Source organism: Gymnodraco acuticeps, unplaced genomic scaffold, assembly GCF_902827175.1.
Source record: "Gymnodraco acuticeps unplaced genomic scaffold, fGymAcu1.1, whole genome shotgun sequence".
Taxonomy (NCBI): domain Eukaryota; kingdom Metazoa; phylum Chordata; class Actinopteri; order Perciformes; family Bathydraconidae; genus Gymnodraco; species Gymnodraco acuticeps.
This window is the reverse complement of record NW_022990023.1, coordinates 5,078,975-5,102,777: the sequence shown is the minus strand read 5'-3', so window position 1 is coordinate 5,102,777 and position 23,803 is coordinate 5,078,975. Positions and strand designations below refer to the sequence as shown.

The 23,803-nt window shown below is 40.0% G+C and overlaps 1 protein-coding gene across 1 annotated transcript in view; it reads left to right on the top strand.

The window, feature by feature from the left end:
• itga3b (integrin, alpha 3b) overlaps positions 1-23,430 on the top strand; it is a 34,223-nt gene extending 10,793 nt beyond the window's left edge. The window contains exons 2-26 of the mRNA XM_034214823.1: positions 6,685-6,812; positions 8,335-8,417; positions 9,254-9,503; positions 9,702-9,806; positions 9,911-10,115; positions 11,237-11,430; positions 11,884-11,972; positions 12,071-12,207; positions 12,359-12,445; positions 12,529-12,596; positions 12,831-12,976; positions 13,081-13,227; positions 13,322-13,419; positions 15,830-15,998; positions 16,156-16,230; positions 16,326-16,405; positions 16,583-16,660; positions 16,800-16,902; positions 17,169-17,345; positions 20,058-20,189; positions 20,713-20,826; positions 20,935-21,033; positions 21,103-21,228; positions 21,433-21,589; positions 21,944-23,430. Of these exons, the coding sequence (XP_034070714.1) occupies positions 6,685-6,812; positions 8,335-8,417; positions 9,254-9,503; positions 9,702-9,806; positions 9,911-10,115; positions 11,237-11,430; positions 11,884-11,972; positions 12,071-12,207; positions 12,359-12,445; positions 12,529-12,596; positions 12,831-12,976; positions 13,081-13,227; positions 13,322-13,419; positions 15,830-15,998; positions 16,156-16,230; positions 16,326-16,405; positions 16,583-16,660; positions 16,800-16,902; positions 17,169-17,345; positions 20,058-20,189; positions 20,713-20,826; positions 20,935-21,033; positions 21,103-21,228; positions 21,433-21,543 (3,001 nt within the window). The 3' untranslated portion in view covers positions 21,544-21,589; positions 21,944-23,430. The remainder of the gene's footprint in view (positions 1-6,684; positions 6,813-8,334; positions 8,418-9,253; positions 9,504-9,701; positions 9,807-9,910; positions 10,116-11,236; positions 11,431-11,883; positions 11,973-12,070; positions 12,208-12,358; positions 12,446-12,528; positions 12,597-12,830; positions 12,977-13,080; positions 13,228-13,321; positions 13,420-15,829; positions 15,999-16,155; positions 16,231-16,325; positions 16,406-16,582; positions 16,661-16,799; positions 16,903-17,168; positions 17,346-20,057; positions 20,190-20,712; positions 20,827-20,934; positions 21,034-21,102; positions 21,229-21,432; positions 21,590-21,943) is intronic.
• The last annotated feature ends 373 nt before the right edge of the window (positions 23,431-23,803 follow it).

Genomic DNA, 23,803 nt, shown 5'->3' with positions numbered 1-23,803 from the left:
CAAACTTATCTCGTGCCCTCATTGGTCATGTGCGCGTTCGTGTGTGTTGGAGGAGGGGCTCTGTAAGGAAGTGGCAGATTTTTTCCGGCTGTTTATTTTCAAATTCTAGCGCACTCGAGCTGGTTTCTCCAAAATGACCTACCCCACCTTTAATCTGTTGTTTGTGTTGACTTTCCCAACAGCATTTGTTAACCCCACAGCTTGCACAAAGCTTTCCCTTTCAGAATATTTACTTTCTGTACATCCATTTGAAGGGTGCAGGTATATGTTTCATATTTAACATGAGTATCGTGAACATGCACTGAAGTTCTACATGTTACCTGAACTAAATCCTACTAATCATGTTGCAAAAACAACAAACCAACTTTGGTTGTCTTTTGCACGAACAGATTTAGCTAAATCGGCTTGATTAATGGAAGTGTTGACCTCCATATCGGGACTTATATTACTCTGTTCTCCTCACATCTCTGAACCTCCTCAGCTTTGTTAATTCACCAATCCTCCCACTGTATCCCCATGCAACAACACCTTGTTACCAGGGGCAACATCTGCGTGTGTCAGCTTGTTTCCAAAAGGCTTGATTTTAAATTCACCTCAGATGAATTCATCCGTACAGTATTGTACAACAAGTGAAATTGGTGGAACCATTTCTTAAGTAATAATACTCATTTTGACTTCTTACTTAATGTATATGATCTATATATATATCACTAGTTCTTAGAAGAGTTGCATATCTTTTTTTTTCTTTACCACGAGTGCTGCACCCTGTGACAAACTGGTTGCCCTAAGCCTTATCTGGAGGGGTGATCCATCACTTTTGTAAGGCTGACATACTCAAACACACTCGCCACAGCTATAATGCATCTATGTGTCACACACTTTCTCTCACTTACCCATGTTTAAATATTTATACCGCTTGACTTGTAAAGGCAGGGGCCAGCGAGGTGAAAAGCAGCATGCCAGTTTGAGACGTATATCATGCGTTTCATCACACTCGTGTTCAGACTGGACCCATGAAGATGAATATCCTCAGATGAGATGTGTTTTTTTTTCTCTTCAAGCACATTGTCTATTCTTGTTGGATAGAAAATGTCATCCGAAATGGTTTAGTCATCTTTAATTAAGTTTAGTTTCTTGGTTTCAGCGCTGTTGATGTTATTCTGAGTCAGGTGGGGGGTTAGCTTTACACAGGCTTACTTTTAATTAACTACCAGAGAGCTACATGTGTTGCGTTGAGGGTCTTATGGACAGATGTGTGTTTACCGAACTGACAAGGCCTTGTAGTTTTCTCCTCTTCTCTCCTGTGAGACAAAGAGCGATCAACCTTTTGCACCCCCCCCCTTCCATCACTCCCTAGGTTTTTCAACACCTCCTCCCCCAAAGTTTTTTTGCTGCTGTCAGGAGCTGTGGTGGGCAGCATTGATTAAGAGATAAGACGACCTCTGTTTGTTTAACTAAGCACCGTGCACTGATATGAATATCCAGTAGTTCATCTAACTCCCTTTTTCTTGGATTTGTTTTACCTCCATATGTCAAGAATGCAGCTCTCACCTTGGCTGGGTGTGTTCGCCCACAGTAAATGTTTGGTTTAGCCAGCCCATCACTTGTGAGGCAGAGGGGGCGAATTTCAACATGTCCTCAGAGCTGGAATGCATCTGCAGGTTGCGCCTACACCCCCCCCCCCCTCTCTGGGCCTTTGACAGCCTGTTTATGAGGAGGTGATGAGCAGGGAGGGAGGAGGGAGGAGAGCATGCAGGATGTGAGGTGTGTTGTCATGGCCGAGGCTTTGTTACTCAAGTTTTAGAGATTTATACATGTGATTTCAGACAACCTCCTAATCCCCTTGCATTTAGTGACGAATGTGAAGTCATCCAATTAAAAACTAGCTTTTTCAGTTGACATTTGGAAAGATGTATTTGCCTCATACCACCTATAGAAAAGGTTACACTTGTTCAAGTTGTTTTGATTTTAATCAACAAAGGAGCTGGAGGGTGGATACCTTAAACTGACCCTAGCTAGCTGTTTCCAGTTATCATGCTAAGCGTAAGCTAAGCTAACTTAATGTAGTTATTTACTCCACAGATATGAGAATGGTCAATCTGCGTGACACTTTAGCAACCCATACAAATACAAGAGCAAGAGAAAGATATGTTATAGGCTCACTTTGATTATGTTTGATTCCACTTCCTCCTCCCATTGAACGGTATGAGTCTCTTTATGCAAGGAGATTAACTTGGCATAAAGTGACAAATGTAAGGTCATCACATTGAAAACTAGCTTTTTCGTTGACCTTTGAAACACGTTTTTTTCTCATACTAATTATATAAATGAAATGTTAAACTTGTTCACAGTGTTTGTTTTTATTCAACAAAAGGAGCTGTATCTAAGTTACCTTTAAACAGAGCAAAACTAGCCGGTCATTGTGCTAAGCTAAGCTAAGAATTGTCTGGCTGTAGTTTTATTTTAACAGCACAGATATGAGATTGATAACTCTGAGGGACACTTTAGCAGCTCCTAAAAAAACAAATGCTAGACAGATATGTCCACTTTGATTATGTATGAGTCCACTTCCTTCCCATTGGTCGGTAAGAGTCAATTCAGCTGCCATTTTTCATTCCCTGTTCTAATGTAGTTTTCTTCAAAAGTCCAATAGGTGTATTTCCCACTATTCCTTTAAATGAAGCTGTTGCCGTCCTGGAAATAGCACTTCCCAGTGTTAAAGCTGTGTCTTCATGTATGTCAAACCTGCGGTGTCAATCAGCAGAGTTGAATTTCCACAACAAACACAGCTGACCCACGCGGCTCTGAAGAGACAGTGAGACAACAGCCATGTTTATAATCTTAGAAGGTATTTCCCCCGGTTTGCTGAGAAATGCGCTCTGCCAGCCAAGGTTACCCACGCTTCCTTAAAGAATTTGTGATTAGCGCTGTACTCTGTGCCCTCAATTTCTGTGTGCAAAGTTCAGACTTACTGGCCTCTAAGTGTTTTATAACAGTGTTGTCTACCCTCTTGGTTTTCCACTTTGCACTTTCTAAATGTTTTGGATATATTGCTTTGGTTTTCACACAAGAACGGCTGACCTTGTGTGTGTTTTGAGACACTGTGCCGTTAACAGCTGAAAAACATTTAATGTGGCCATGACTCCTGATTCAGACAGGCTTGTCATGTATGCAGAAAACACACTTCTTGCTCATATGTCTGCACACACATACTCTAGATTACAGAAGGGGCCTCCACACTCACAGGGGGCTTTGTGGCCCTGGTTCTCCTCATATCACTCATTGTCTCTCACTACTACAGACCTCTGTGGAATCTCAGATGCTGTCCACATTACTGAATGATTACCTGAACCTCCTCCTCCTCCTCCCTCTCTACTGGAAGCTGCCGGCCTCAGAGGCCATGTTGGTTCTAGCTGGTTGTCATCACTGTGGCAAGATAATTGATTCATCGCTGATAATGCCCATCTGGTAGCAGAAAGAAGGGATAATTGAACTTTCTGATATAAATAATGGCTGGAGGATGTCTGTGTTTCATTTCATGCATCAGTGAGAAATATTTAGTGTAGAGTATTGATGTCACTTTCTTTTAGTGCTGGCCAATTTTCTTGTAATGAGATTTCATTAGAACGGCATAACTCTTTAACTAAGATTATAAAGGTTGGCATCGCCTGCTTATGTGGAATATATATTCTATTTACAATTTAATATTGCTATTGCTGGCTGCTACTTCAATCATTTAGACTGTAACCACACCGAAATACAATACTGTGCAATATATACTTTTCTACAATGCAATATTATTACTGGCTGCTACTTCACTTCTTTTATATCTTAACTTTGATAATGCTGCTACTTATTTTTTACTTCTGACGTGTACTTATTTGATTTATATTTTATTAATGTGTGCGTGCCTCCTTATTTAAAGAAGTCTATTTATTAAAAATGTTGCATTTGATCTGAAATATCCCCATCGCTGTCATTTTTATATTTTCCCCACTGTTAGATTTCTGGTTGTGATCCAAGATAGTAAAATGTGGAAGTACCAGATCTATAAGGGGGTAATTTGATATTAGTTAAGCGGAAACAAACTCACATGACTGATTTCCAAACTTTCTGAGTGGTTTCATGCTCAGGTGACTCATCAGAGAGTAAATAACTATGTCTGAGCTCTTGAGAGGTTCTCATGATTAGATTGCAAGTTTGAATTTAAACCAAGGATAGGGTAATAAAGGGTTTAGTTGCAGATAGAAGCAAGGTTTTTCATGATTGGGATAATGGTGAATATCCTTACAAGTGACGTTAAAACAGATTGCAAGTTTGAATGGGGGCATTTTGTGTATGGGGGTGGCTGTGGTGCACAGTTTCTCTGTTTGTATAGCAAGAAAACCCACCCAATATCCTGTGAGTCATCTGTGACCATCCATGGCTTACCTCAAACAATATTTCACTAAGTATATGTCTTGTTTTTCATGTAAACCCTCGGACATCAGGTAGCTATGCCTCATCCTTCAGGCATGTTTTACCTTTAGGAAACTTATAATCAGGCTGTAACAATGAAGAGCTGACTCATAAGAGACATTTTTGAATGACCTTACAGTAAAGGTCCACTCAATATATGTATTTATTCTTGCTTATCAGTGGGGTTAGCTGCCCTTCAGTTGAAATGACTAACAGCTTGACTCACCTCTTTCCACTGAAACCATCACTGGCAGCAGCATGTCAGCTTTAAACCAAGGATAGGGTAATAAAGGGTTTTGTTGCGGATAGAAGCAAGGTTTTACATGATTGGGATAATGGTGAATATCCTTACAAGTTACTTTAAAAAGCGTTCTAGCTTGCAATCATGGAGGAGAAGTACATAATAGAGCCTTGTTTTGATAACACAGGAATTATAACATGTGAAAAAACCCACTTATGCAATATTGTTATTATTTGTATTCAGGATTTATGATGACATTATATAAGATTGTTTGATTTTTACAAAAAAAGCTCTACAGAAAGACGAGTCCTATCTCTGATGAAATAAAAAACAATGTTTGTTAACTTAAATGAAGGTAAAGTGATTCCAGTATTATCTAGTCCAATTTAATATTTTTAAGTATAGCTTTTTCGATTATTAAGAAATGATCGTCAATCACAATGATTTTGGCCGGGATAATGGTGACATGAAATCTTCATATGGTCCACATTCAGAAAGTTTGAATGAAGACACACTTTGACTCTATTGTTTCCCACATTGTACAGCCGGCCATGTGTCACAAGGACACACACACACACACACACACACAGTAAACAAGATTGTCGGCACCTTCCTCCCACCAAGTGGAGCTAATAAATCCCTCGCTGACAGTAAACAGAGTGTCCCAGCGCAGAGCCATGTAGACGAGTCAATCCCTCGTCTTCAAAGATCTGTGTGTGTTAGAAGGTGCTGATGTAGGGAGGATCGGGTGAGTGGACAAAAACATCAGGTCCATCACCAAGAATCTACTTTGTGTGTGTGTGTGTGTGTGTGTGTGTGTGTGTGTGTGTGTGTGTGTGTGTGTGTGTGTGTTGCCCAGACTCGTCACAGGTCATGCTCTGACTGCTCCACTCCTTCCACTATTAATCTACAAGTCACGTGAACTGGCTCTCGCTTTGTGTGTGTGTGTGTGTGTGTGTGTGTGTGTGTGTGTGTGTGTGTGTGTGTGTGTGTGTGTGTGTGTGTGTGTGTGTGTGTGTGTGTGTGTGTGTGTGTGTGTGTGTGTGTGTGTGTGTGTGTGTGTGTGTGTGTGTGTGTGTGTGTGGACAAGAGCCTAACCTTCTGTAACTAAAAGCCCACTTCTGATTGTTTAACAATGTCTGTTGAATTTATTCTGAAAAAACATGAGAAATTATCAAAGCCCCAGGGAAAAAAAAACTAACTCGGCTGTTTTGTGTCTGCTCCAATGACAAAAATAAATATACTGCGTACACACACTCAACACTGTCTGCCATTATAATTCAATGTTTTCGGGGTCATATGTCCTCATTACACACTTAGGGTATTTTACTGGCACAGGGCTGTATCAGACATCCCTTTGTCTTAAAAAAAAAAAAACATTCAACCAAAACATTGTTGGCTAATATCACAGATTGTATGTCCAATTAGTTGATGTTAACAAATGTGCTGCTCTTGTTAATGTGACCCAAAAATGATTGGATGGATGGATTATTGGACGAATTAATATATCTCTAAATTAAAGCAAGTGCAATTCTATAAGCATCTCCTCATGCCATTTATAATTTTGTCTGTAAAAAAACTATCATTTGTAACCTTGCACCAAAGTAACGTTTGCTATCTAATGGCAAAACACTTTTGTCTCTTTGTGATGTGTAGTAATGATATTCAAATATAACTTGTCATTAAAATTATCCCTTTTTATTTATGCAAATTATTGAGTCCATTTATATATCAAAAACTAGCTTTGAAAATGACAAATCCTCTTAATTTACTCAAGTGTTTTGTTAGTACTTGCAGTGGCACAATGATTGAGAATAGATGTACTTCATCTTAGAACCTGTTCTTATTCCCTGTGTTGAGACTAAAAACAGTATCTGTGAAATCATCCAGATTGTATTGTGTTGTCTAACAATATGGCAAAGCTGTGTTATTATCCAATAATCTTTATAGCTCTTCCTGGCTTTTTTCTCTGTGTCTGTCTCCAGGCTTCTTACAGGAGCTCCAAAAGAGAAATCTAATAATTTAAAAGATGTCAACGAAACAGGTGCCGTCTACTCGTGTCCCATCACAACAGACGCCACAGACTGCTCCAGAATGGACCTGGTCAGCACAAGTAAGCATGAGAGGGGATTCTTTATCTCAACATTTAACTGGGGAGTGCAGTGTTATAACAGAGATCCAGTTAGTGAGGGGGCCTGAGTCATACAGTGAAGGTAGTCGACTGCAGTCTGCACCTTATCAGACTCCAGCATGAGTCTACAGCCATGCATTGTGAGGCTGTACGGGTAATGATAACTGTGTTCGTTATTCTTAAAAAGAAGACTAAATGGAGTCTCTGAGAAGTTTCAAATGGGTACTTTAATTAATAAAAAGGCGCGGTTATGTTACAAGCAGAAGATTGTTCAGTCAGAAAAACAGCTGTGTTCTGGCTCTCGTGAGCGAAGGGAAGAGAGCTAGCTATATCTCCTCTGCTGGCTCCTCCCTGTGTGCCGGTTGGCGCTGCTGGGGGCCGGCCCTCCACGTCTCCAATGTTCGTTGTTGCGCATTACAGAGGATTCAGACATTGTACATTAAATATATAACTAAACACGGCTTTTCTCCTCCTTATCTCTTTCATGACTTTTCATTTAATACATTTTAAACGCTGTAATCAATACTCCAAAAATACAGGAAATACTTCACGGCTGGTTTCATTTCCGGTAGTTCCGGATGTTGTTTCATGCTACCCACGTCTGTAAACAAACGTATTCAAATAAACTGTACCTTCATTTAATATTCAGCAATAATAATATCTCGACGTCTATAGTTGTAGTGTTGAAATCAGTAGGTTTCGGTGTGCAACACTCCGTGTCATATCGCTACCAAAATCACCTCTATAGTAAATGGTATATTAGCCACATGCTAAATGCTAACCGGAGATGAAGGATTTTCAGAATAAAAGCTTAACAACTGGTTGTGCACAAGAACTTCTGGTGTTTCAGTATAAAACAGCATTTAAACTGACGGTATGTTTATGGTACTTTATGCCATCAAAACATTGATTTTAATTTCTAACAGTAATCAGATATTTCCCCCTTTATTTAATAACAACAGAGCTTGTGTAGACCTATAGCATTCACCATTATTTGCTGCACCTCCACCATGAGCTCCAGGCTATGAAACTCTGAAAGCGCATCTTTTCTTAATTGAATGTTATTAACTTATAGACTTACCGCTCCACTACCTGGAGGTGAATAGGCCCGCCGGAGGCTACGAGTAAGAACCATAATAAAGAGATTCCTCATCACTTCTGATGTCGAGCATGGCGTTGCTGCAGTCACAGCACATTTGTGTGGTTAATATTTGTCGGGGCATGATGCAGACTGCAGGTAGCTTCCCTTATTGGGTTGGTTCAGTTGAAGATTTGGCACTTTGACATGGCTTACTTTGGACTGTATATTAGATTAGATGTACGTCATTGATGCAACAAAGGATTGTTTTGTAACAGCAGCAGAACATACATCCTGGTTTGTGAGTAAATATGATACTGGATTAACATTAGAAATCTTTTTAATAATCTGGATGTTTCATGCTTTATTTTCATTGTTTCTTTTCAAACAGTTTTAATCTAATTGCCACTTGTCCCCCGTAAACAGCAGATCCATCAGAGAGGGTGGAGGGCATGTGGCTGGGGGTGACGGTGGCCAGTCAGAGAGACCAGTTGAAGGGACGCGTGCTGGTGAGATGACACCCATTTTTGTTTCTGTTAGTCAGTGTCACAGGTGGTGTCTTTTATATATGGTCATATTTACTGTAGCTCTGAGTGGTAACACGCTAAAATAAAAAAAATCTCTGTATCTCAGTGCCACAGTCTGCATGTTGCAATATTTACTGTGTCATAAAACAACCTGATGACACACACACACACACACGCACACACACACCCATGACAGAATGACACATATAGGTGGAAAAGCCACATATAATTCTAATGAAGGATGTTTGCCTTTGATGATTGATAGAGGAAATTAGCTCATTTTGTAGGAGAAATACAATTGTGTTTACTTTTTCCACTTACATGTCTATTAATATTGGTAAATAAACCATTAACCCTTTTCCAGTTGGACATTTTTTTATTATAGTTTACCTCACAGTCTGCCTTTAATATTTCTATCAAATGCAATATTTTCTCATTTTAAACAAATTCCTAATTTAGTTTTTACAAAATGTGATCCAAGAAAAAATATATATGTATATTAAGAATATTCTATATAAACATTGTGCTGACATTTTATGCATTTCTCTGAAGAAAATAAACATTTGTCATACAGCAACGGCAAAAACACTGCCTTAAACACAGGACACATTACTTGCATTTAAACAGAAATTATTTATTTATTTGTTATCATTTTTTATTTTATTTTTTATGTGCAATACAACTGAACTAAGATGTAGGTTTTTTAATTAGTCTAGCTGTGATTCAGCCTCATTATTAGATACACTATAAGATTTGTTACATTGTAAATCAGAGCAGTCCCTAACATCCCAGAATACTCACTCTTCTCTGGTGTCCAGGCGTGCGGGCATCGCTATGTGAAGATCATCAAAGGCGGAGCAGAGGACCAGTTGAAGATGATAGGAAAGTGCTACGTCCGGAGCAACGACCTGACCTATAACACCAACGATGAATGGCAGACCAACACTTATCAGGTCTGCAACCCCAACAACGATATGGAGGTGGAGGGCTTGTGCAACATGGGCATCTCAGGGGGCTTCACCGAAAATGATGTCTACATCGGATCTCCAGGCAGCTACGAATGGCAAGGTGGGCACTGAAGAGTTAACGTTAAAAAGAGGGTGTTTTGTTACTTATCACTGAAATAATGGGCTGGTTTCACAGACAAGGATTAAAGCCTGTGTGCTAAATTCTTGATGGTAGTCTAGCCCTGGGATTATTCTCTGTCTGTGCAGCCCATTGTGCATGAGGCAGACATAACATTTCTAATTCTGCTTTGTTATAAAGGGAATGTTCATGTAACGACAACGTGGTGGATTCCTGAACCAGACAATTTCTGGGACACCAATACCAAAAACTTTGGTAACATCAAAAGACGACACAGTTATATAGGTAAATAGCTCTCTATTCTCTAAACGTTCTCTCCATGCTTTTAAGGGCCTTTAACCCCTCCCATACTCAGATGACGGTTTGATCTCCAATGCTTGTTTCCGCAGGTTACTCCGTTCTTGAGGAGAAGAAGCTGCTGAGCCAGGGCGAATACACGGTGGTGACAGGGTCTCCCAGGGACGAGTCCAAGGGCTCTGTGATGTTCGGGGTAATGAGAGACAGCGACATCAAGCCGGGCCTCATCATCCTCGGAGAACAAGTGGGCTCGTACTTTGGGAGCAGCATAGCTGTCACCGACCTCAACAATGACAAGTGCGTCTCTGCACACCGCACTGAACATTTCAAATCTACACTTTCTTTAGATTCTTCTTTCTTGTATGGAGTTCAGTCAAGGCTGGGATCAAAATACATGTTTTTCTATTCATGAGGTCCTTGGTTTTAGAACATTTTAAAATTAAAATCAAAACCATGTCCTACATAAAGACTAGATCTAGTATAACATTTTCTTTACATTTAAGACACAATCACCACAGGGAACTAATTGGAAGCCTTTTAGTTTAGATACCTTTCAACCTAATACTATATTTTAATCATGAGCTGCTAATAATCTTAATTCACAGACTAAGAATAAGAAAAGTGTTATGTTTGCACGTGTGAATGGATCTTGTGCTTTTGAGCTGCCTCACGCTCCGGTGCTCTGCTATGATCTGCTTTGTGATGCAGAGAAGGCATGACACTGATGTATGTATGAGCTGAGATGAGAGAATAAAACCTGTCCTCTCAGCCGCGGAGATAAGGTGTTTGTAATGACATCATGGTGAAATCATGTGTCCCCCTCAATGCATAGCGAGATTTCAACAAATATCCGAGATCCAAGGAATATAGTTCTTCTTTCTATGCATTTGCATTTTAAAGGTCCCCTATTATACTGTTTTTCATCAATATATTATAGGTCTCATGTCAAACATGTCTTTGAAGGGTTTGGCTTGAAATACCAATATATAAAACAGATCATTGTAGCATCCCATAATCCCCTCTGTTTCAGCCCTGTTTCCAATGTGCTGATTCTCTGTCTGTTACTTTAGATGAAAAATAAGGAGCCCCTCCCCACGCCCCTCTGAGAGAGATTTGGTTAAAAAGAACTCAATGGTGCTCTAGGAGGAGATTCAGGTGATACGGTATGTGTGTGGGGGGGGGGGGCGATTGTTGGCGATTCGTTATGACATCATAAAGTGGCCAACATCTGATCAGCTCATTTTCAGGTTTTTATATAAATGGATCAGGACACAAAGAGAATCTTTTTTCCTGAAACTTTCAGAATCTCTTTCCACAGAGGGGACACATGTTGATGTGAAGAGACATGAAGAAGTGGATTTTGCATAATAGGTGACCTTTAAAGTATATTCTTTTGACATCTTCTTTGCTTTTTACAGCTGGAATGATCTGATTGTGGGCGCACCGTTTTACTTTGACCGCATGAAGGATCAGGGAGGAGCAGTGTATATCTTCATGAATGAGAATGGATTGTTCCAAAAGAAAGCCAGCTTGGTGCTGAAGGGTCCGGCGGCCTCTGCTTTCGGCTTTGCAGTGGCTGCCATTGGCGACATCAACCAAGACGGATTCCAAGGTATGACCCTGAACGCAACATTTGTTTTTACACTGACAGGATTGTGTAAATTAAAGCGAATACCTAATTCAAAAGTTGAAAACATGGCTAAGTACTTGCACCCAGATTCATTGATAAAAAAAACTACAGAATGATAGAAGTTAAATTCCGTTTTATGATGTGTTTTTATTATTTTGTTCTTGGTTGTGCATTTACAGTTCTCCTTGAAAAGTACAGTAAAAAAGAAAGCAGTCAGTTTCTCATGTACGAATTATTTTGCGCTGTTGCTTTGATATTCTCTCAGCAGGGAAAAGTGATAATGCGTTGTGTTGTACTTTTGACTACTTCAATGAACAACACATTGAATAACACAAGTAGTGCAATGCTTCCACCTAGAGGCCCAATGTATTTGAGCAGACTGCTTTTGCATGTTTTTCCCCCAATATGTCATCTCTTCTTTGTTTCTGTGTGCAGACTTTGCAGTGGGAGCTCCATTCCACGAAACAGGAAAGGTCTACATTTGGATGGGAAGTAAAAAGGGAATCTCAGAGGAGCCCAGTCAGGTAAATGTCAGATTTTGTCATGGATGCACTTCAGATATTACAAAAAAGGCCCAGATTCATTGTGTTGACCTCACGTGTGTCATTGTCGCCCTCTGTAGGTCATTGAGGGTAAGTCAGTGGGGTCTGGACGATTTAACACCTTTGGCTACTCCATCAACGGAGGTATCGACATGGATGGAAACAGCTATCCTGATATTTTAGTTGGCTCTCTGGACGACAAAGTGGCCCTGCTCAGGTAGAAATAAGTTATTATTGTTGAGTGAAAACTTGAAAAAAGCCTTAAACCTGCATGAAAAGACACTTTGGCAGAGCAAAGATATTATATTTCTCTTTCTGTTACTGTAACTTGGGCACTGTTTGATTCTCAATATCATATTTGTATTCAGAGCTCGACCAGTCATCCACCTAACCAAGAATTTCACGGTGGAGCCATATCTTGTGGACCCAAATCAGTGTCCTGGAATTACACCATGGTAGGATTTTTTCTCAGAGCGTATAATTCTGAAACGGGATTATTTGATTTCAATGTATTAATTTGTGCTTTTTTATTTTACAGCATCACAGCGACACTGTGTTTGTCTTTCACTCTAAGCAATGGAAACAAAGACTTCAAGAAAGAAACCAGTAAGCAGTCTTTACTGAAATTACTGATTTTTGGTACAATGACAAATCGTGTAATTTGTCAATGATAAATCAGTGACGTGCTTTGACATTTTGAGATTCTCTTGTTCTAACCTAAAAAACAACAACTCTGTGTAATATAAATAGTAACCAACTCTGGAGAATCGAGCTTGCTTAAGGCTTTTCCTAAACTGCTGTAATAACGGTATAATGTACTGTGTGTGTTTCTTTGTAAAGCGGTGAATTACACAGTGGACGCTGATATAGAGAGGAGGAGAAGCTCTCGTGTTCGCTTTGCAGCCAATAATGATGACAAATACACCGGCACCCTCAGTCTGCCATCTTCCAAAAAGAAGTGTCTGACTCTGAAACTGATCGTAGTGGTAAAGCCTCAATTATCATATGTTATTTACTGCTATGGGGGTTAGGGTTAGCTGTTACCCATGCACATATCTTGACCAATATAAATGCTTGGATGATTCTACAGTCACCTGTGAGGGACAAACTGGACCCGGTGATCTTCTCCCTCAGCTTGGCCCTACAAGAACAAAAACCTAAAACCAGACGTGCCCTGCAGAACCTGGACTCATACCCAATAATCAGCCAGGAGCAGAAACTCACTCAAAGAACTGAGGTACAGAGAAGCCAACAATTGACATAGGTCTAATTGTAAATAACTATAGTAATGGTATGGCATGATATAATATTGTTTGTTGTTTTTCCTGCAGATTCATTTCCAGAAGGAGTGTGGCTCTGACAACAAATGCAGCAGTAACCTGCAGCTGACGGCCCAGTTTGGGGACAAAGATAGAATACCTTTTCCCAGGTAAAATTAAATTCCCAGTGATGAAGCCTTGTTTTTCTTGACAAATGACACTTCTTTTTGTTTAATGGGACATTTGGGGATATGTGTTTATTTACTTTCTTGCCACGACTGACTTAGATTAGAAGATTGAGACCGTTATTATGATTTAGGGTAGGCCTAAAGTTAGCATTAGCAGGCGATTAGCTTAGCTTAATTTCAAGGCAGAACAGAAGGATTTAACATGTTATACATAGTTAATTTATCCATACAAAGGTTTGGACAAAGACAGAATAGCTTCCTTTTACCTTTGTTTACAGTCTTTATGCTAAGCTACACTCCCATCTGCTGGAACTAGCTTCATATTTAGCATTTAGACTTGTATTGAGCTTCCCATCTAACTCTCTGCAAGACAGAATACGTACCCTAAACGGTTCTATTAATGTTTATATGTAGTGTCTTTATTCCTCTTTATACACAGTCTTTGATGTGAAACAATCACAAATGTTTCTCTCAGATCTTTAGCATAACACAGGGTTGCCAACTTTGGGTACCTGGCTGGAGTGAGATTTTAATATCATGGGTTTAATTTCACATATGCGCACTAAATGACTGCTATCGTGTCAGTAGCGGGACCTTAGCATATATATAGGATATACAATATATGCAAATACACAATATTGGACACAGACTATAAAGGGCACAAAGTTCCATTCACTAATGAAAGTCAAATACATGTTTGTTTCCGCTGTTTTATTGTGTGCATAGGCCAATTAATTGACTTATCGTACGATAAATACAAATGAACTCGATAAATTGCCATTTACATGAGGATGTGACTAGCTGTTTGAAAGGATGTACTTGAATTATTATTATATATTATCATTATGTCAGTGGTCTAAAATGGTCATACAACGGTGCCGACAATATTATCGTTTATCGCAATAATTTCCGGGAAAATGTATCCAACACAATTAATTTTAATTAATTATAGAGGCCTATACATGAAACACACACACACACACACACACCACACACACACACACACACACACACACACACACACACACACACACACACACACAAATAAATCTACAGACTTACTCCAAACTGCCAAATATATTAATTAACACACTCTCACGCTCATATACTCGTTGACTGTATTTTTCTAGTAGAACAATAAGCAGCAGACTTTAACTTCTTTATCATTTCTACTGGATCTTAGATCTGCGCATGCGCAATACGGGTCGGGGATTGACCAACCGGCTCCCACTGCTCTGCTGTCTGTTAACGTTGTCAAAGGTCACATGTCATGCTTTTCTGGTTATTACCCGTCCCCTTGTGTTTTATGAAGGTTTTTATGCATGTAAACGGTCTGCAGAGTCAAAACCCTCAAAGTACACCCTGTAGCGAGTAAAACTCTAACACAGAAATTACCTCCCCAAAACGCCTCGTTGGTGAAACGTCATCATCCATTGGATTTTTCCGGGTACGAGATTACGTAAACACGTACCCGGAACGAAATCGACCAATCCGTGGAGCCGTGACGTCCACAGAACCGTTACGTTAAGCCCCCGCTGATTGGTCCAAATTGACCAATCCACGGACTTCCTCACACACACACGCTCTGCTGATTTCTCCTCCCGGGCTGCAGGCTGATAACAGACAGTTGGGATCGCGGCAAAATTCTCTCTGCAGTGCAGACCCATTCTCACAGCGTTTATCAACCTTTTTCTTACTCAATATCAAACCACACTTATTGTTTTTACTTCGGCTGTGAGTTTGTGTGTGCTCAGGGTGAGTTTGGCTGTGTTTCGCTCTGTATCGCTAAACAAGGAAACGACACCTCCACGGAGCTCAGCGAGATTCACAACGTCCCGACCAATCAGAGCACACTGTGCTCACAGGGAGGGTGGGGGCTGGAGCTATTGGAGCTACAACGAGCCGTTAAAGGCAGAGAGTGAAATTCAGTGAATACACATACTTTATAGAGATGCTGTGAGAAACCAATGTGAGTTTGGAAAATTGCACAATATAAATCTATTCTAGTAGACCTCAACAATGGAATTATGATCAGTGGAAATGGCCATGACATGTCTCCTTTAAGAGTGGTGGGGGCGGATCGATAGATTGAGCAGCTGTCAACTCAACATTGTAAATAACCAACCAAAAACGATCGCCGGTTCATCTTGTTTTTGGCGTGAGAATAGTTTGCGCAGCGTGAGAGTGTGAGATTGAGAGTGAAAGCGTGGGTCACACGCCAGATGCGTGAGAGTTGGCAACCCTGCATAACACTGTGGATTAGCTGTCACTGCTACTTGCTAACAGTCACAAGCAGAATGTGGTTAAAAATAGGAATGTATATGTATTAAAAAATACATATAAAAAACAAGTGAAGACATAATTCATGTTGTTTATGTATCTCTGTGTCCAGGGATGGCAAATTCCAGAAACTTCAGTTCAACAGCAATATGAAGACGATAATTCTGATGGTGAATGTGACCAACATTCATACTAAGGTGAAGCCAGGTGAAGACGCCCACCAAGCCATGCTCAACATCTCCATCCCTGACGCAATGAGTTACGCCGGCGTCAGGTCGGAGGTACGTCTACTGGAGGGCAGCAGACGACTTAGAAATGCCAATTTATACGTCATTTAAACATGCCATGTGGTACATTACAATGTTACAGGCCTTTCTTTTTGTATGTTCCCCTATCTTATGCTACTCTTTTGTTCACTTTCTCAATATGTTTATCCAGGATCACGATGTGGAATGCAGTTTGGACGCGACAGTGATGTGTGAGCTGGGGAATCCACTTAAAGGCAATGAAAATGTATGTTTTGAAAATGATTTGATCTTATCAGTGTTGATTCGTTTCCCGTGCTAAGCAGAGTTTGAAGCCTCTCGTTGTGTTTCTTCCATTATCAGGTGACACTTGCCATCATCTTTGAGACCTCAGGATTCAATTTGTACACAAAAGAGATTATGTCTGAGCTGCTTCTGTCCACGTAAGTTTTCAAGAATGATGCACGATTATATTTGCTTAATCCATATTTTAGTATTATCTTTTTTATTTAGTGCCAAATTCAAAGTTTTGAGCTTTTGGCGCAAGAGTCTTTAGCATAGGGACACTACAAATATTGCACTTGCACACAATGTTGTAATAAGGGTTGTTTTGATCTTAGTCTTAGTGAGCAGAATGACCTGACCCCTGTGCCTGTGGCCCTGCTGATCGAACACACCATTCTCCCCTCCTTTTCCATGTGAGTCCCATTACTTAATATGACATACAGTAAAGAGCACAGAAATTCCATGCACCCTGAAGTAGTAATTGTCCCATTACATTTTTTTCCACATCATTTTTTTCTTGTGTTTCATTATTTGTACCTCTCCATTGTCCAGAGCAAACCCACTGGTGCAAACACAATTCAGTGGGACGGTGATGGGCGAGTCAGCCATGGCCAACATGAGTGACGTTGGCAGTCTGGTGGAGTTCACCTTCAATGTGAGTCACCTCCACCACTGAGACCATGTTAGACCTCCAGGACGTTATATTGCATCTATAATATGACTGCTTCCCACATTTCCCTCATCTCCACCCTGTCTTTGAAGCCAAAATGTTCATCCTTCAGAAGTTTAATATTGTGTGGGTTACGTAAGCCGTGGTTTGGGGTGTAAGCATGACCAGGGGTGGATACTATTTAGGGGTTGCAAAGTCACTGTAAAGCTCTGACTGTTATTTCACGCCATTTGTTTGATTTCTGCCACCAGGTGAACATGAATGGACAGCCTCTGGGAGACATGGGGACCCTGGCTGTGGAGTTTGAATGGCCCTTTGAGGTAGCCAACGGCAAGTGGCTCCTGTACCTGACCAAGATTGTGGTAAAAGGGGAATCGGAGGAGGAATGTAACCCTGTTGGAGAAGTGGTCAACCTACTAAATCTAACTGTAAGGATCCTATCTTTTTGATTTTTAAAAGCCACAATATGCTCCTTTTCCCCAAGAACCATATGATTTGTTTATGACCAAAAATATGGACTCTGCAGATGCAGAATGTAAACCGTTATTCAACTAGCAATGAGCCACATGAAAACAACCTTGGTTCATATTAAACCTTCGATACATGTCATGATTTTCTAGTGGCGAACCGTGTCTATCACAACTGGATCTTCTGTAGACACACACACCCCCCGCCGCCGCCGCCGCCCCCCCCTCCCCTCCGCGGCATTATAATGTCCGTCTTTTCACTGAATTGTCGTCTTGAAAAGGGTACTCAGAACAATTCCGCAACAACTTCATCTTCACCTGTTGCACTTGTCATTTCAACATTAAAAACAATAAAACGGCATGAATTGCTTCGTCGCATTCATTCTAGATCCTCTGTCTCGAGCCAGTTAACTAGCGGGCCTTCTAGAATACCCTGGAACCGAGGGGAACTCTGGAAGAACACGCCCATTGGCTACAAATCAATATATGATTGGTTGATCAAACTGTCAATCCAAACGTACGCTCTCATTCAGTGCAACGGCCAGGGCATTCTATCAAGGATGTAGAATACCTTGGTTGAAGGATATTCTACCCAGAGACCCAGAACAACATCTGATTGGTTGCTTTCTTTTCTAACACAAAACCACTGAAATGCGTAGTGCATGGTCCGAGAAGGACAAACAAATCAACGTAACACTGTAATATTACAGATCAACAACACGGATACCATTCTCATTTATTCATTTTATATACATTTTATTTATATAATTAAATCGATGTTTTGTTTGTTTTATCTGAGTGTTCTAGGGCAGTGGTTCTCAACTGGTGGGTCGCGACCCAAAAGTGGGTCGCGGACCCGTTTCGAGTGGGTCGCGGATGTGTGAGTGAAGAAAAAAAATTGGGAAAAAAAATGGAATTATTTTTTTTGTTTTTGGGGGAAAAAATCTAACTTTTATTTTGAAGGCCCGATTTTCTAACGCTGTGCATGCAGTCGGCGTTGGACTGGAAGTACCGGAGACCATAAACGGTTTTGAGAACTTCTGTCACATAGTGAGAATCTTCTCAATAAAATATCTTTGCTGAGGTTTTTTCGAGTCTTCTGGCCAATCAGAATCAAGATTGTTGCCGGAAGTCCCCACGGAGAATAACTTTGCGGTAGAACTCTTCTTTATACATCCATGGGTACAACTTCAGATAGAAATCAACACATAATGAAATATGACCATTGTTCCATCAGAAATCAACACATATGACCATATGACCATTGTTCTGTGACCTGTCAATCATCAGAGGTGGGGTCTGATGATTGACAGGTCACAGAACAATGGGAGCTATCTACCCTTACCCACAATTGAAAGTAAGTCACACAGACTATCTCCTCTTTACTCTTCTCGCGGCAAGATGTCAGAACAAAGTGAAAAACAAACAATGGCATAAAATATTATTAATATGTCGGGTAGTAATAGATTTATTTATTTTCTTCTCAGTGTACCAGAATGCATAGTTTATGTTAGTATTTCTAAAAATCTCCTGGGGGAGAATCCCCCCAGACCCCCCTGCTGGGGTTGGGTTTTCAGCATGCGTGGCTTTTTATATAGTTCAGCTTTGATTCCATCATCTCATTAAACCTTTTTTAAAAGCATACTTTAGTTCTGTGAAGGGATATAAGGGATATATGCACTGTACTTCACTTTTATTAATATTGTATGCTGAAAAGCGTATATATTACAGCACGATTTTTTGTTGAATAGATTTGAGTGCTTCAAAATGTTGGGTCGCGATTTATTGACCAAGTAAAAAGTGGGTCCCGAGGCCTGACCAGTTGAGAACCACTGTTCTAGGGTATTCTCTGAATACCTTGAAGGCCCTGACGGTTCGCCACTGTGATTTTCTCATTTTATCTTTTCTATTTCATCAACAGTACATATAAATAGCAAATTATTAGCTTTAGTAACAAGTGCGCAAGAACCGAAAACAAAACTGTATAAATCCATGCTATCAGCACTTTTAGCTAAATGCTAATGCCAGCTTAGATTACTGGCATAGCCTTTTGATATTTAGTATATCTGCATTGTCCTTTCTAAAATAAAATTTAGCAAGTTAGCATGCTAAACTCATTAGCTATATGGAACAAAACACTAAGGTAAAAATGCTTGAGTTACTCAAGTATACTTTTGTTGATATTACTGCTCAGATATCTTTGGTTATTGTAATAGTTAGAATTGTTATGAGATGGCTGATATTGAGTAAGTCTAAGTGTACTTTAACTTTCTTCCTATTGTGCTAAGAAGTGGCTTGTTACATGAGCTCTAAATGCTCCTGAGTTCAGTGTGAAGTAAAGCAGCTTGCCCTCTATGAATAAATGTCAGTGGTAAAATAGGGGTGTGAAAATGGACTCAGAACCAAACCACGGATGTTCAGAAATACATTTTGTTTAAAAAGAAAACAACGTCTGTGTCGCCACTTAGGCTACAGCCCTCACCGAGCTACAAATAGAAAGTCATAACGCGTTCTGCCTGGATATAGACAGTAGAAATGACAGTGCTATTCTGAGAAGACTTTGGTAATGTCTTTATCAAAACCAGTAATTACCACCACAAGTACTCTGATGTCATGTCTCTGTCTCATCTGCTTCCTTCTTTAATGTTTCCTTCTCCCTCTGTCGTCCTCCAGTTGGCAGGAAGCAGACAAAAGCGTATTAAACGACAGATCGTGGTGGATGATGTTAATGCGGCAAGGCCATATATTATTGAGCCTCAGGCAGCCATCACAATTCTCTCTCCTCGCAAAGAGACCTTCCTGTTGGTAAGAAATGGGTCTGTCTTATATGGAGTATATGTGCCATTCAACATAATAAAGGGCTCCTATGCATCATAGACACATTTTAAAAATCCTTATTAAGATCGTGTACATAGTATACTGTAGCTGTATATGTAGTTACAATAGTGTGCCATAAAACATATCATAGTGTAGCATAAACAAGTGATAGTATAGTGTGCCGTAATGTTTTTGTTTATAGTACAGTATGTAAAAAAATCCTAAAAAAGTGATTGTGAAATGTTGAAACAAAAAAATAATGGTAAAAATGTCATAACATTTTAAAAATAAAAGTTGCAGAAAAGACAGTATAGAATTTTGATGAATTAAGGGATTTAAAAAAATCATATTAATATGTTAATGAAAAAAAGTCATGTATGTTAAAATAGTCATAGTACAGTTAGGCATGTAAAAAAACCTCATAGTACTGTATGTCATCAATTATTCTTATAAGTAATGTTAGTTTTGGTATAGTATGTAGTTACATAAAAGATGTCATTGTTTGTTGCAGGAATGCTCGAAGGGGACGGCACGCTGCGTAACGTTTTCCTGTCCGCTGCGCAACATGACCAACTCAGCCAAGATTTATGTCCAGTCCCGGTTGTGGAACAGCACAATGCTAGAGGTTAGCACTGCAGCTAGTACACACATTATTAATAATTTAATATAATTGTGAAAGACTTCCTTTTTCGTTATATTTACACACTGAGTGTTTGTTGTGTTTCTCACACAGGACTTTTCTAACGCTCTGAGAATTATAGTCAGAGGTCAAGCCACTCTGAAGCTCATTACAGATAAACCAACCATCAGGATGGACAGACAGCCCACCATGGTGCGTAACGTTAATGAAGATGATGCTGATGAGGATGATTTTACTTAAATCGTTCCACCTTTCTTGTAGTTCACAGTAGAAATCCAGCCTCTGGAGGGGGTGGAGGTGCCCTATGAGCTCCCGCTGTGGATCATCATCTCTGCGGCTGTAGCAGGAATTCTACTACTGGGAATAATCATCCTTATACTATGGAAGGTGAGACTACCGATCATTACTGAAGGGATTACACTGTTTAACATGATGTACATGCCCTAAATCTCAACACGTTTTTTTCCCTTTTTGATAGCTGTTGACCCATTCATCTGATTTAAAGCCTCCATATCGTGCCTTTAGTCTAACCTTTCATTTACCCCCCCATGCACCATCTTCTTCCTCCTCCTCTTCCTCCTCCACCCTCAGTGTGGCTTCTTCCAGAGGGCCAGCAGGAGGGAGATGTATGAGGCCAAAGCCCAGAAGGCTGAGATGAAGATCCAGCCCTCTGAGACAGAGAAGCTGACCGAGGACTACTGAGGCCCCCCATGGGTCCCCCAACAGCACACACCAGTGGGGCTTTTGGGTAACGACAACCCTACAAATGGATTTTCTCTGGATACTGTTAATGAAGCTTGGGTTGTGATTCAACTCTCTTACCACTTAACTTTCTCTTTAACCTTTTGTCTGCTTTTTGTATGTACCTAACATCGCTTCTACTTCCCTTTCAGGCTATTAATGCGCTGCCGTTCACTTTAAAACAAGTTTATCTTCCATACTTCATCTGTCTTCCCGTTCTTTCTAAGCGTGGGTTTATCTGTTGCTTAACTTGCTTTTCCTCCGATGAACCCTTCTCCACCTAACATTTTCCAAGCTCTTCTGCTTTCTATATGCTTTTAAATGTTACCTTCCCTCTTTTCTTCTCTCTTTTTCCCTTCAGCTTGGATTCTTCAAGCGAGCCATCTACTACCGGATAATGCCAAAGCACCAAGCGGTGAGAATTCGCAAGGCAGAACGGTATCAGTTCAATCTGGGATTTCAGTTTGAGGAGCCGCAGAAAAAGTATTGGATCACCAACTGGACAGAGATGCAGCATTACTACTACTGAGGCCTTTACTTTGGGCCCTGAAACTCTCCCAGTTATACAGGTTTGACACGGGCCAATCAAAGAACATTTAGCCCGTTCAAGCCACATTCATGGACCAATCGTGGATGTTGCATTCCATTTTAATTTTTTTACTTTTGGTAGATTTCATCAACTTTCTCAGTGCAATATACTGGACAGTTTGTTTCAGACATTGTAATTTGTTAAGTATTTTTTATGAATGCAGCGCTGGAATCGGTGTTGCATTCAAGAGTATATTGTAAATTGATTACGGTGTTTGCATGTATGTTTCCATTGTTCTTCTTTCTGAGTCGTCCAAGCAAAGTGGCTTATCATTCATCATGCTTATTTCCAACATCACCATCAGAGAGTCTATTGATGTTCTCTGTGATAGTGGATATTGTTCCTGCTCTGTCCACAGGCATCACTTTGTGGTCAGCAGTCGTAGGCTATGTGAGGGTTTTAAAAATCAGTCATTAAAGGAGAACTGCACTTAGTATATATTGACCCTTCTGCTACGAATGTCTTTATGTGAATGTCCTCATCAGTGTATTTACAGTCATGTGGAAATGATCCCCAATAAGTGTCCTTATGCCACGTAGAAATAGTATTTCCCTGATAAATTCTGAGAGGTACGGAGAAACAATTGGCACTCCTTTGTGAATTATACATTTTACAGCCCGTGTTTTAATTAAATTCCACGTCAAGATTCATACAAGCACTCCTGCAACAAGTGGAAAAGCAATAGCTTCATGTCTGTATGTAGAGTTAGCCAACATGTGTTGATGAGATGATTGGAGCACACTTGATTATTTATTACACTGTCTTGTGTTATTACAGTAAAGAACCTATCTTTAAAAAATATCACAAACAGGGAGTCATGACACTGGATTCAATAATATGTCTGGAGACTGTAAGCGTGGAAAGCTACATTTTAAATTGTACATAGTGACAGGTGACAGTGAATTGACTATTTGAATGAATGCTCATGTCATTGGCCTTTGTTGTTTAATGTCCCTACGCTTTGTATTTTTGTATGAGACAGTAAGTTGACACTTGGATTGTTTCCAAGCCACTGTGGCCCCCATTGAGGTCAACCTGCAGCACTGAAAACGGACGGGATCCGGAAAACATAGTGAACAGTCTTTGGTGGGACCGAGTGTTGCGTTACCTGAGAGTCACAGGCTGCGGCCGTTACAGAGGCTGCATTCACTCTGAGAGTAAAGACAGACAGCTGAAACCGATGCACGAACTCTACTCTCTGTTGTGGTGTTATTTTTTTACTGTGCAGTTTCAATGTAATTAAATTGTTTTTAACAACCTTTGCAGTTGGATTGCTACCATCATTGTGTTTTCCATTAGATCTTGTTCAAACAAAGAACGCCAAAGAAATATTAAATGTCTCTATTGTAAAAATGCAGAAAATTCCACAAAAGATAAAGAAACAATCAATGACTTCAATGAGAACATCGAAATGTCAAAAATATAGTATGTTGAAAAAAATGCATAGAATAGTATGTAAACAAGTCATAGTATAGGAAAAAGTCGTATATGTCAAAAATGTAGTAATTTGAATGCACATCTCTTTTGTACTCAGCAATTGTAATGTAATAAAATAGTTTTATCAACCTATGCAGTTACATTGCTACTATCATAAACTGTTTTATCTTGAAGCAACACATACTGTACAGTGTA